The 12602-nt window shown below is 36.4% G+C and overlaps 1 protein-coding gene across 1 annotated transcript in view; it reads left to right on the top strand.

Moving 5' to 3' along the window:
* The window catches only part of LOC110218286 (ATP-binding cassette sub-family A member 10-like), a 126319-nt gene that overhangs the window by 82859 nt on the left and 30858 nt on the right, over window positions 1-12602 (top strand). The window contains exons 24-30 of the mRNA XM_021000906.2: window positions 4953-5126; window positions 5618-5731; window positions 6851-6970; window positions 8238-8321; window positions 8973-9064; window positions 11753-11873; window positions 12415-12532. Coding sequence (XP_020856565.1) covers window positions 4953-5126; window positions 5618-5731; window positions 6851-6970; window positions 8238-8321; window positions 8973-9064; window positions 11753-11873; window positions 12415-12532 — 823 coding nt within the window. The remainder of the gene's footprint in view (window positions 1-4952; window positions 5127-5617; window positions 5732-6850; window positions 6971-8237; window positions 8322-8972; window positions 9065-11752; window positions 11874-12414; window positions 12533-12602) is intronic.

The raw sequence follows: 12602 nt of genomic DNA, 5'->3' as shown, positions 1-12602 counted from the left end.
TTCAAATCTGGCCTCAGACACATAACACTTACTAGCTGTGTGACCCCATTGCCTAGCCAAAACAACAACAACAACTAAAAATTAGAATGGAGCAATTGGAAACTGGTGAGTTTATGAGAAATCAAGACACTATAAAACAAATCCGAAAGAATGAAAAAATAGAAAACAATATGAAATATCTCTTCGGAAAAACAACTGACCTGGAAAATAGATCCAAGAGAGAGAATTTAAAATTATTGGACCCTCTGAAAGCTATGATCAAAAAAACAGCCTAGACATCATCTTTCAAGACATTATCAAGGAAAACCACCAGGATATTCTAGAACCAGAGGCAAAATAGAAATTGAAAGAATCCACCGATCACCTCCTGAAAGAGATCTCCAAAGGAAAAATCCAAGGAATATTGTAGCCAAATTCCAGAGTTCCCAGGTCAAGGAAAAAATATTACAAGCAGCCAGAAAGAAACAAGTCAAGTACTGTGGAAATACAGTGAGGATAACACAAGATTTAGCAGCTTCTACATTAAGAGACTGGAGGGCATGGAATATACTATTCCGGAAGGCAGAGGAGATAGGATTACAACCAAGAATCACCTACCCAGCAAAACTGAGTATAATCCTTCAAGGGAAAAATGGTCGTTCAGTGAAATAGGGGACTTTCAAGCATTCTTTTTTTTTTTTTTTGGCTAGGCAATGGGGTTAAGTGACTTGCCCAGGATCACACAGCTAGTAAGTGTTATGTGTCTGAGGACAGATTTGAACTCAGGTCCTCCTGAATCCAGGGCTGGTGCTCTATCCACTGCACCACCTAGCTGTCCCAACTTTCAAGCATTTTTGATGAAAAGACTACAGCCAAATAGAAAATTTGGCTTTCAAATACAAGACTCAAGTGAAACATGAAGAGGTAAACAAAAATATTTTTTTAAATACATTTCTCTTTCTTTTTCATTAGCAAGTCATTCATCTCATAGAGAAAAGTAATTAAAATCTCCTTTATAACCTAGCCAAGAGGAAAAAAATAACAGTGTGTTCCTAGACTCATGTCAATTAGTTTTTATTGCCCAATAAAAAGTTTAGTTTTCAATATTTGGGTCAAATGTCATTCATGACCTTCCCCATGAGATAGGTACACATTTTAAGAATCATTTGTGGTAGAAGAACACAGAAATTAGGAAATAATTTTTTTTTTGTCCAGACTATCTTCTAAAAGTAAGGAGACAATAAGAAAGCATGTAATTGCCAATTTACAGATTTGCCAAAAATTTATTAGTGTGCCTATGCTCCCTCAGCACCTCCAATATCAACATTTGCCATCTTTTGCCACCTTTGCTAATTTTCTGGGTAAGAAATAAAGTTTTATTGTTGTTCAAGTTTGCATTTCCCCTGTTGGTCAGTCTATGAACTTCCCCTGGAGAATATTAAAACATAGGATCCTAAAATAGACTTGCTCTGTACTTTGTGAAGTCTACTACCCCAAATCTTGAGTACATGTGTTATACCCAGTTCTCCACCACCACCACAAATTTTAAGATGAAGTGGTTAAGTTCTTGATATCTCTCATTGTGATATGGAGTTGATCCTGGATTCTTGAAGATTTAGCCCCAGTGATACCATAATCAAATTAGGAGAGCATGAAATAGTTTATCTATCAGATCTATGGATAAAGGAAGAATTTATGACCAAACAAGAGATAGAGAACATTATAAAATGTAAAATAAATAATTTTGATTATAGAAAATTAAAGGTTTTTTGCATAAACAAAACCAATGCAACCAAAATTATAAGGAAAGCAGAAATAAAAAAAAAAGGAAGGAGGACTATATGACTTCTGAGGTCCTTTCCAGCTTTAAATCTTAACACTATTCACAGTACTGTGCCATATTTAAAAAATTAATTCTTTGTTACTTGCTTCTTTGATTCAAGATTTTTAAAAATCTTAGTTGGGCAATGAATTGACTATCAGTCCACATCAATCTCTTTAAACAACTCACTCTTTAAACAGCTCTCCCTCATAGGAATAGCATACATGTGTATCATCAAAATTTCATTCTTAAAAACTTTTAATCTCCTTTAAAGACAACTTCACTTGCAAAAATTTAGGGCTCAAGATTTTCCTTGTGCTTTCTCTGAGCCCTTTGAAATATGCCTTTCTAAGATATAAGATTTAGGCAGAGCCAAGATGGTGGAGTAAAAGCAGTGACTTGCTTGAGCTCTCCTCCAAGCCCCTCCAAATACCTGTAAAAATGGCTTTAAACAAATTCTAGAGCAGCAGAATTCACAAAAAGATAGAGTGAAACAAATTTCCAGCCCAAGACAACATGGATGATTGATTGGAAAGGTCTATTGGGCCAGGCTGGGAGAGGAATACAGTTCAGTGTGGGCACGCAGACAAAGACCAGGCCTCAGTGAACCTGGAGTAGGCCTCAGGGGACTGAATCACAGGCAACTGTGGTGGTTTCCAGATTTCTCAACCTGCAAATGAGAAAGACAACTTAAAAGGTCAGTAGGAAAAGTCTGTGACCCTTGTGACAGAGAAGCTCTGTCCAAGCACCGGTCCCAGCATGGCAGCAGTTGCTTCCAGAGCTTCTTGGCCACGGACTGAGTGGGAATCGAGTTACTGATCAGAGGGAGATTGCAAGGATCTATTTGCCAGTGCTGAGGTAGGATTCTCTTGCTTTGCCTGTGCTTGGATCTGGGTTACAGTTCTGGGTGGCAGTCCTGGGGTGAGGAGGAGCACTGGCATGGTCGAGCTTGTGGTGGTGGTACAGAGAAAATCCTCCTCACAGTTCCAAGGTAGAAAAGAGTGCTTGTGGTCACTTGTAAATCAGAGCACCAGCCCAGGAAAGGAATAAACACCTCTCCTTTGATCATACTACCTTGGAAGAACTGAAAATTTACATGTCCCTAGAAGTATCTCTGAAAACAGCTGCACAAAACCCCTGAAGCTTGGGGCAGTACATTCTCCTGGAAGCAGACGCCCTACCTCAACAAAGAGTTTATAACTCAAGTTGGGATCACAAATAAACAAGGGTCCAAAAAAAGTCAGACCGTAGAATCTTTCTTTGGTAACAAAGAAGATCAAAACATACAACCAGAAGACAATAAAGTCAAAGCTCCTACATCCAAAGACTCCAAGAAAAACATGAATTGGTCCCAGCCCATGAAAGAGCTCCAAAAAGATTTTGAGAAACAAGTAAGAGAAGTAGAGGAAAAACTGGGAAGAGAAATGAGAATGATGCAAGAAAATCATGAAAAACAACTCAACAGCTTGCTAAAGGAGAACCAAAAAATATTGAAGAAAATAACACCTTAAAAAATAGTCCAACCCAAATGGCAAAAGAGGTCCAAAGAGCCAATGAGGAGAAGAATGCCTTAAAAAGCAAAATTGGCCAAATGGAAAAGGAAGTCCAAAAGCTCATTGAAGAAAATACTTCCTTAAAAATTAAAAAGGAGCAAATGGAAGATAGGGACTTTATGAGAAATCAAACATTGTAAAACAAAACTAAAAGAATGAAAAAATAGAAAACAACGTGAAATAATTCATTGGAAAAACAACTGACCTGGAAAATAGATCCAGGAGAAAGAACTTAAAAATTATTGGACTATCTGAAAGCCGTTATCAAAAAAAGAACCTACACATCATCTTTCAAGAAATCATCAAGGAAAACTGCCCTGATATAGTAGAACCAGAAGGCAAAATGGAAATTGAAAGAATCCACTGATCACCTCCTGAAAGAGATCCCCAAAGGAAAAAGGAATATTGTAGCCAAATTCCAGAGTTCCCAGGTCAAGGTGAAAATAGTGCAAGCAGCTAGAAAGAAATAATTCAAGCATTGTGGAAACATAAACAGGATAACACAAGATTTAGTAGCTTCTACCTTAAGGAACTGGGGAGCTTGGAATATAATATTGTGGAGGTCAAAGGAGACAGAATCACAACCAAGAATCATCTTCCCAGCAAAACTGATACAATCCTCCGTGGGGAAAATGGATATTCAGTGAAATAGAGGACTTTCAAGCATTCTTGAAGAAAATACCAGAGCTGAATAAAATTTGACTTTCAAATAAAATATACAATTTTTATCAGATTACCTTGGCTTTTCCTTTATCTATAATTAGTTCAAAGATATAGTGGTCACGTTCTTCAAGATTCTCATTATTTTAACTTCAAAAATTGTTAGGGCATGGAATCATAGATTTAGAATCGAAATGGACTTGATAGGCCATGGAGTCTAATCCTTTCATTTTTTAAAGGAAAGTGAGGCATATAGAGGTTAAGTGACTTGCTCAAGGTCACACATCTGGTCTGGGTTGGGTTTTGAACTTAAGTCTTACTAATCCCAGGCAGTTAGGTGGCACAGTGTATAGAGGGCCAGGCCTAGAATCAAGAAGACTCATCTTCCAGCATTCAAATCTGGCTTTAGAAACTTATTAGCTGTATGACTGTGGGCAAGTCACTTAACATTGTTGCCTCAGTTTCCTCATCTGCAAAATGAGCTGAAGAAGGAATTGGCAAACCATGCCAGTATTTTTGCACACACACACACAAAATGAGGTCATGAAGAGTGAGACACAACTGAACAAAAACAACTTACTAATTCCAAGCATGGTGCTCTATCCACCATGCAAAACAACAGTCATTTTTCACTTCTTCCACAGCATCATTGTTAATACATAATGCCTCTCCATACCTTTTGTTTATTCTGTCTCTTTTGAATAGGGAATACCCTTCCAAAGAAATATTCCAAATATGAGTTCAATCCTATTAAATCCTAGTGATAGTACCTGTCAGGATTAATTTACTTTCCTTGATTTAAACTCAATAATTTAACTTATTCATTGCAATATTTGTAAAATGTATGCATTCTTAGCTTTCTTTGTTGTTTCATTAAAAAAGATCTTAAATTCCAGCTCCACTTTATCCCTCTTTTATATTTATTTTTTTTTAATTAGATAAAAGCTCAAGCCCAACTAAGGATTTCAGGCCTTTACCCTTCAGCATACTGGTGTGGGCAGGCACTGGTTGATATTCCCTTGAACTTCATGATTCTTCTTGTGATATATACAATTTTATACATTCTAAACTCAGGTTTCTACACAGTGGACACTGGAATCCTATTTATTCAGGTAAGTTAAAAAGAAAAAGATCCTAAGAGAATTACACCAGAAAGTGTAGAATTTTACCTCTATTTTAAGAAAAGTGCGCAGGTGAGGCATGTCTTCATTCCTCTCCAGGCTCCAGTCTTGACTCTGGACTTTCCTCTGTAATGTCGAACGAAGGGTATCTTCCATCCCCTAGCTTCCTCTTCCTGCTTTTCAGTTCCTTTTGTGTATGTATTGTCTTCTCCCATTAGAATATAAGCTCCTTCAGGACAGAGACTGTCTCTTTCTGCTTGTATCCTGTTTGTTTTCCAGGAGTTTGCATTAAGTATGCTTAATGAATGCTTGCTGATTTAATCAGAATTGACAAGAAATAGTATTTTTATGTTATTCTGTAATATTTTCATGAGTAAAAGAACATTCAAAAATTCTTATGCATAACTGAATTTGCAAATCTTGAAGATTTGATGGTTTCTTGGAAAGTATCTGAACCCAATGGCAATTTCTCTTGCTTCCAGATCATCTGTATTATTGGTTATGCAGGCTCAAGTGTTTTCTTCACATATGTGATTTCATTCTTTTCTAAGAAAGGAAGGAAAAATAGTGGCATCTGGTCTACTTGCTTCTTTGTTGTAAGTATATATGTATAGTGAATCTTTATGTTTAAAAATATTGATATAAAATTAAGGCTAATATGTTTTATCCTGCAAAGGAGCTTTTGATGGAATTGAAATTACTGTAGAAAATGTTGTTTTACTGGTATATGAGATTCACAGTCTGTTTATTTTTACCTCTGTCTTTTTCTGTGTCTATCCTTGGATATTTCTTTTTCCCCCTTCAGTATATTTGAAAAGATACAAATTATTTGTATCTAATTATACTGAATGACTCTGTATTGATGCACAATCTATAAATCTAATAACTGTCAGTCCTCCCTTAATTATTATTCCAAGAGTCATGTTTTGGTCAGATCAGGTTAATATTAACAGAATACAGGCTTTTAGTTAGCCAAAAGTTGTGGGAGGAATTGCCCAGACCCTGACTAATAAAATTAATAAAAGTGAATAAAAAAATTCCTATAGCAGGTCTTTCTGTGCTTCTCTGGATTTACTATGGTCATTGTTTCTTACAGCACAATAATAGAATATTACATTCATGTACCAAAATTTGTTTTTTCATTTTATAATTAATATATATCTATTTTATTTCCAGCTCTTTGTTGCCGAAAAAAAAAGTGCTGCTATAAATCTTTTGAGAGGCAGCATAGAGTATGGGATAGAGCTGTCCTGAACCCAGGAATATTTGGGCTAAAGTCCTGCCACTGACACGTGGCTCCGTGATTAAGGGGAAGTCACTTAAACTCTCAATACTGTAGGAAATATAGGGAACATAAAGAGAAGGTGGAGCCTACATGAAGGCAAGGAGGTTTAATATATAATGTATATTAATTAATTGATATATAATTAATATGATATTAATTAATTGATATATAATGCTGTTTGGGGTCCAAAAAGTAGGTATGGCTGTAAAATAGTATAAATAGGGAGAAAGTGAAATAAATCTGGACAGGTGGGAGCTACATGTTCGAAGGTATCAAATGCCTTCCAAACTGAGGCAATACTCACAACAAAATGGTATGTGAACTAAAAATGGGACCATATGAAGAAAGAATACGTAGAGTATGAAAATACCTAAAAATATTGAAAGTGACTTAAACTTTCTGTTCATTTTTCTATGAAATTTTCTTACAGACTTCTATGATCACATTTGTCTTTATTCAAATAAGTGACTTTGAACTATATGCCATGCTTTATTGTACTGCATTCATACCCTTCTTCACTTTGTTTGGATGCACAATGCTGATTTTGGAGGTAAGCACTGGACACAACACAGTGTCACTGTACGTGTGACTATTTGATTAAAATCTTTGCGCCTTGGTGAAAACCACTGCAAAACGTAATCAGATGGATGCTGTGCAGCTCTGACCGGCTCTTAAAATCAGGTGAAAGTAGGAGAGTCCAGTGCTTAGCACAGTGCCTGGCACATAGTAAGAGATTAGTAAGTGTTTTTTTGACTGACCGACTAGCTGAGAGTCCAATTCTTCTACTCTCAAGAGATTAAATTCATAAACTAATAGGAGGAAGAATTCCATTGCTTTTTTTCTGGTTAGGGGAAAGAATTAGACTTCCTCTCCATACACTGATACAGTGGTGGGATAGATGCATAGAACTGCACCAATATGAGACTCTCTAAAGTAATAGTTCTTAACCTGGAGTCTGTGAACTGTGCTTTTAAAAATATATTTTGATGAGTATATGTGAATAATATTGCTTTCTTTTATAAACCTATAAATTTTATCTTATACACTTAAAAACTTTCTGAGAAGAAGAGGTCTGTAGTTTTCCCCAGACTGCCAAAGGGGTCTATGACATAAAAAAAGGTACCTTTAAGAATCCCTGCCCTCTAGGGTCATGGATAGGGGATACAAGTTCCTGGACAGAGTAAATAGCCAACTAACTACCTGGTGTGATTTTGATGACACCAGGAAGTATCTCCTGCCCAGAAATATAGCCCCTCCCACTAGTTTATTTATGTCTGAAATTCTACAAAATGAAATGTTTATTTTATATTAAGACTTATGACTTTTCTTAAGATTCAGGTGTCTTTGGAAGAGAAGTATTTCAATTAGCCTTTAATTTATTCACCATTATTCATGGATTTATTTGACATTCATAACCCTAGTGGAAAGTTAGGTTCTTTCTTCTGCTTAGGTATAGATAGGGAAGAGAAGGATGGATCTCTGCCTACTGGGAAAAGGAGGGTGGCACTAAGGAAAGAAATGGGAACAGAAAGGGGCATTTGGGAATACTAACAACAAACCTAGCTCACTTTGCAATTTTGTGAATCTCTGACGGTTAAAAAACTGCAAGGAAAAGTAGGGGACCTGAGAGTCAAGTATAGGCTGTGAAAATAGGAGTAAAGCAGATGATAGTTTTTTATCTCTATGCTCAAGTAATATCTACACCATGACATACAAAAGGGAATTGAACCGAGATGATCTTTGTCTGCATTATGCATTTATTTAGGTAAAATTCATGATATAGACAAACAAATTTAACTATGGTTTTCCTTTGGCAGGTCAACTATATGTATTTCAAAAAATTTAATATGGAGAATGTAATAGATGAAATCAATGAAAATGTACTCTTCATGATTCTCATAGTAAGAAGACTTTTCCTTTTGGATATATGTGTATTAAGGGTGTTAACATTTGCTATATTATATATTTTGTTTCATTTTAACTGACCTGATCTATAAAGTTTTACAAAGGCATGATGTTAAACTTACTGTATGTGGATGTATGTTTGAGAATGCGGGTATTTGCATATATATCACTCTTGAGTAATGCAGTTATAAGTATTGGATATCATGAAATTATAATTATTTAGAAGAAAATTTCAGAAGTCTTTGATCTGTTATGATATTTGTCTTTTCTTCTTGTACCACTGATTGGTGCATACTCCTTGGTGTCATTAATCAGTATGATGACTATAAAACCTGGAACAATATTTTGTAAAGATTTCATAACTAAATCTGAAACCAAAGCTTTAAGAATTGTGCAGCTATGTGAATTGTGTAGCTGTTGAGGAAAATGAGGTAATGGTTATCACCTTTATCCTCCTCTTCTGACTACTCTTTTAAATAGAACAGCTGGGCTGGGTTTTGTATTGTACACATTACCACCCAAATTTATGAGAAGTTTCCCCTCCTCTCCCCATTCTGTCTTGGTAAGAGAACAACAATAATTATGTTAAGGTAAATATGGAAGTAATTTCTACTATATTGTTACTGTTTGTCTTTCTTTCTCCTTAGCCTTACCTTCATTGTATCATTTTCCTTTTTGTTCTGCGATGTCTGGAAATGAAATATGGAAAGCAACCCATGAGAAAGGACCCTCTGTTCAGGTTAGCAAAGGGAAAAATAGATTTCAGTATTTAACTTATAAATTCAATGGAATAGATTTGAATGTAATGGAAAAACACTTGTTAAATTTACCAAGCATTGTGTTCATGCCTGGGAATAAAATTACAAAAGAGCAGCAGTCTCTGCTTTCAAGGAGCTAACATTCTGATTAAGGAATACTACACATACAGGTGAGTTCATCTGTAGGGGGCATAAGAAGGTCTATTGCACCTCAGAGTGCAATGGAAGATTAGATATTGAAGTCCAGCAATTCTTAGAGTGCGATGATAGGTCAGATGGCAATGCCCACAGTAGACAGCAGCAAGGCAGATAGTCTATTGGTCCACCATCTTACCAGAAGGACTGTAGGTGGTGACTCCCTACTAAGTGTTTAAGGATACAGCTACGTGGCACTGCAGAGAGCTGGGCCTGGAGTTGAGAAGACCTGAGTTCAAATCCAGCCTTGGACACTCACTAAGCTGTGTGATCTTGAGAAAATCACTTACCTCTATTTTCCTCAGTTTCTTCATCTGTAAAATGAGTTGGAGAAGGAAATGGTAAACCTCTTCAATGTCTTTGCCAAGAAAACTCCAAACTGAGTCACAGTCAGGCATAACTGAACTGACTAAACAGCAATAACAATAATCATAAATTGGTCAGTGAGGTTTTCTTGAGAAAATGTGTAAGAAACATAGTTGGTAATAAAGTGATACAAAAAACATAAAGTAGTATCCCTGCTCTTAAAGAGGCCGCGTTGTGGTTAGGAAAACAAATCTCACACATTCAAAGAAATTAGAAAACATTCAAGTGATCCCCTTGTAACAATACCGTCTTCTTTTTCATTCACATTCACAACCCTGGCATTGTCATTAAGTTTTTCCTCTCCTTCACACACATATCTAATCAATCGCCAAGTCTTGTTAATTCTACTTCTACAACATCTCTTACACCTCTCCTATTTTCTCTACTCATACAATGTCTACCCTAATTCAGATTCTACCTACTTCTCACCCATATAATGAAATAGCCTCCTGAATGGTCTCCCTACTTCTGAACACTCCACTCTGCAATTTGTCCTCTTATTAAAGCTGACAGATATTTCTAAAAACACAAATCTGTCTGTATGACTCCCCCATTCAAAAATCTTTAATCACTCTCTATTTCCAGTTAAGTTGATACAAATCTTCAGCTTGGCATTTAAACCATCCACAGTTTGCCTCCCACATGCCTTTTTTCTTCTTATTTTGTCTTACTCTCTTTCCTTCAGTCTACATTCTAGCCAAACCAGGTAACTCTCTGTTTCTCACTCAAGACATCCCATTTCTAGCCTCTGGGCTTTTGAACGCTGAGGCACTTATATCAGGAATGCACTCCTTCCTCACCTCTGCTTACTTAATAGAATCCCCGTTTTCCTTTAAAACAGTCAGTCAAAGAACATTGAGTAAACATCAATTAATATGCTAGGTACTGTGCTAAGCATTTTAGAAGGAAAAGTGAAAGACTGTTCCTCTTCTCAAGTAGCTCAATCAACTTTGGGTTTATTTATTTACACGTGTCCATGCTTTATCCCTCCAGGAAAAGGTAACCTCCTTGAGGGAAGTGACCACTCCATTACTTTCTTTTCGTCCCTAGGACCTAGCACATAGCGGGTGTTTAATAAATGCTTATTGAATTGAGTGACTGAGGTACGATCTGAGCCAGGCTTTGAAGAATGTGTAGGGTTTCAATACGCAGAAAGGAGGAAAGTCAGAAAGGACCCAATACTAGCCAAGGCAAAGAGATAGAAATGAGAATGGGTATGCAAAGAATAGCATAAGACCAATCTGATTGGAATAGAGACCTGTGTTCATGCAGTAGTGGAGAATGAGGTTGGATGCAGGGAATAGACTCCCAAAATGGAGCCTTTTGTGAACCATGCAGATGAGTTTAGTTTAAATATAAATGGAGTAGATCATGAAATATGATCCTTAGTTCTTAAACAAGTTAAATTTTAGTAAAATTAGAATGACAGTGGTTTGTAGGGTGGTCAAATGGAATGGGGAATAAATGAACGGATGGGGGCAGCTAGGTGGCATAGTGGATAGAGCACCAACCCTGAAGTCAGGAGGACCTGAGTTCAAATCTGGCCTCAGACCAAACATTTGATACTTACTAGCTGTATGACCCTGGGCAAGTAACTTAACCCCAGTTGCCTAAAAATAATAAAATAAAAGAAAATAAAAGAAATAAGTGAATGGATGTAAAGGAAACCAACTAGAAGTCTGTTGCATGACTGTGCATGAGTTCCTAATGGCAGTGAAATTGAAAAAACAGGAAAATCTGAGAGATGTTTGAGAGAAAGAAATGATAACATTTGGTGATAGACCGAATCTAGGGGATATGAGACGGAATAGTCAAAGCTGACTACAAAGAGAAGAAATACAATAAGGAAAAGGGAACAAGCATTTACTAAGTGCTTACTACACTTTGTTAAGCACTTTATGAATCTATCTCATTATATCCTCACAACAATCTTGTAAGGTAAGTGTTATTGTTATCCTCATTTTACAGTTGAAGAAACTAAGGCAGACAAAAGGGAAGGTAGTCCAACCTCTTTGGAAACAAAAATAAAAATTAGTAGAGAATACCAATTTTTGGCATCAACTGTATCTGGAAATTAATATTTGTGGCATTATTTTTGTCCTCTGTAGAATTTTCCCAACAAATAGTGATGGTGGTCCCAATCCTGAAGAACCAGAAAATGAAGATGAAGATGTTCAGGCAGAAAGAACTAGAACTGCAAGAGCTCTGACTGCTTCAAACCTAGATGAGGTGAAACTCTATGTGTAGATGTTTACTGAAATGCTTGGAAGATTGAGTCAATTCTCAAATAAATAATCTTTAATTTATTCTCCAGCTATGAAGTTAAAGAAGAGTAGTATTTTATTTTTCTATTTGAGGAAAATTTGCTTTAAGCACAAAAAATAATTTTTAAAATCCCGAAAGCCTTGGTGAGTCAAAGGCCTTGGATAAGCTGTATTGTAAGGAATGTTGAACAGGTGTTAGGTCTGTGGATTTGGCCTCTTTTTAATGTTAGCTGTGATAAGGCCTGCACTCTTTTTCTGTGGGTAGAGAAAAGCAAGCTCATAGAAAACATATTTTAATTCCATTGTACTTTCCTGCACGGAAAAAGGAATTTTCCATCTATGAACACAAGCTGGAACAGTACCCTCAATTCTGTCAGCTAAGTGTTGCCCTCAATGTAACCTAATTTGTTCAGTGGCTTGGGACAAGGACAGAGTTGAGAGCCAGAGAGAACACAGCATCCAACCAAGGAACCAGGAGGAAAATCAAACTCTAGTTTCTTTTCCAGAAACCCATTATTATTGCAAGCAGTCTGCGAAAAGAATATGAAGGCAAGAAGAAAAGTTGTTTTTCAAAGAGAAAGAAGAAACTGGCTACAAGAAATGTCTCTTTCTGCGTTAAAAAAGGTCTTAATTCACAAAGATTTTGCCTGGGGTCTCTCTTATCTGTTCTATAGATTCAGCTGTAATTGTTCTA

Source organism: Phascolarctos cinereus, unplaced genomic scaffold (assembly GCF_003287225.1).
Source record: "Phascolarctos cinereus isolate Bilbo 61053 unplaced genomic scaffold, phaCin_HiC Scaffold_5;HRSCAF=322, whole genome shotgun sequence".
Taxonomy (NCBI): domain Eukaryota; kingdom Metazoa; phylum Chordata; class Mammalia; order Diprotodontia; family Phascolarctidae; genus Phascolarctos; species Phascolarctos cinereus.
The sequence above is the reverse complement of the archived record's forward strand: the minus strand, read 5'-3'. Positions and strand labels throughout refer to the sequence as shown.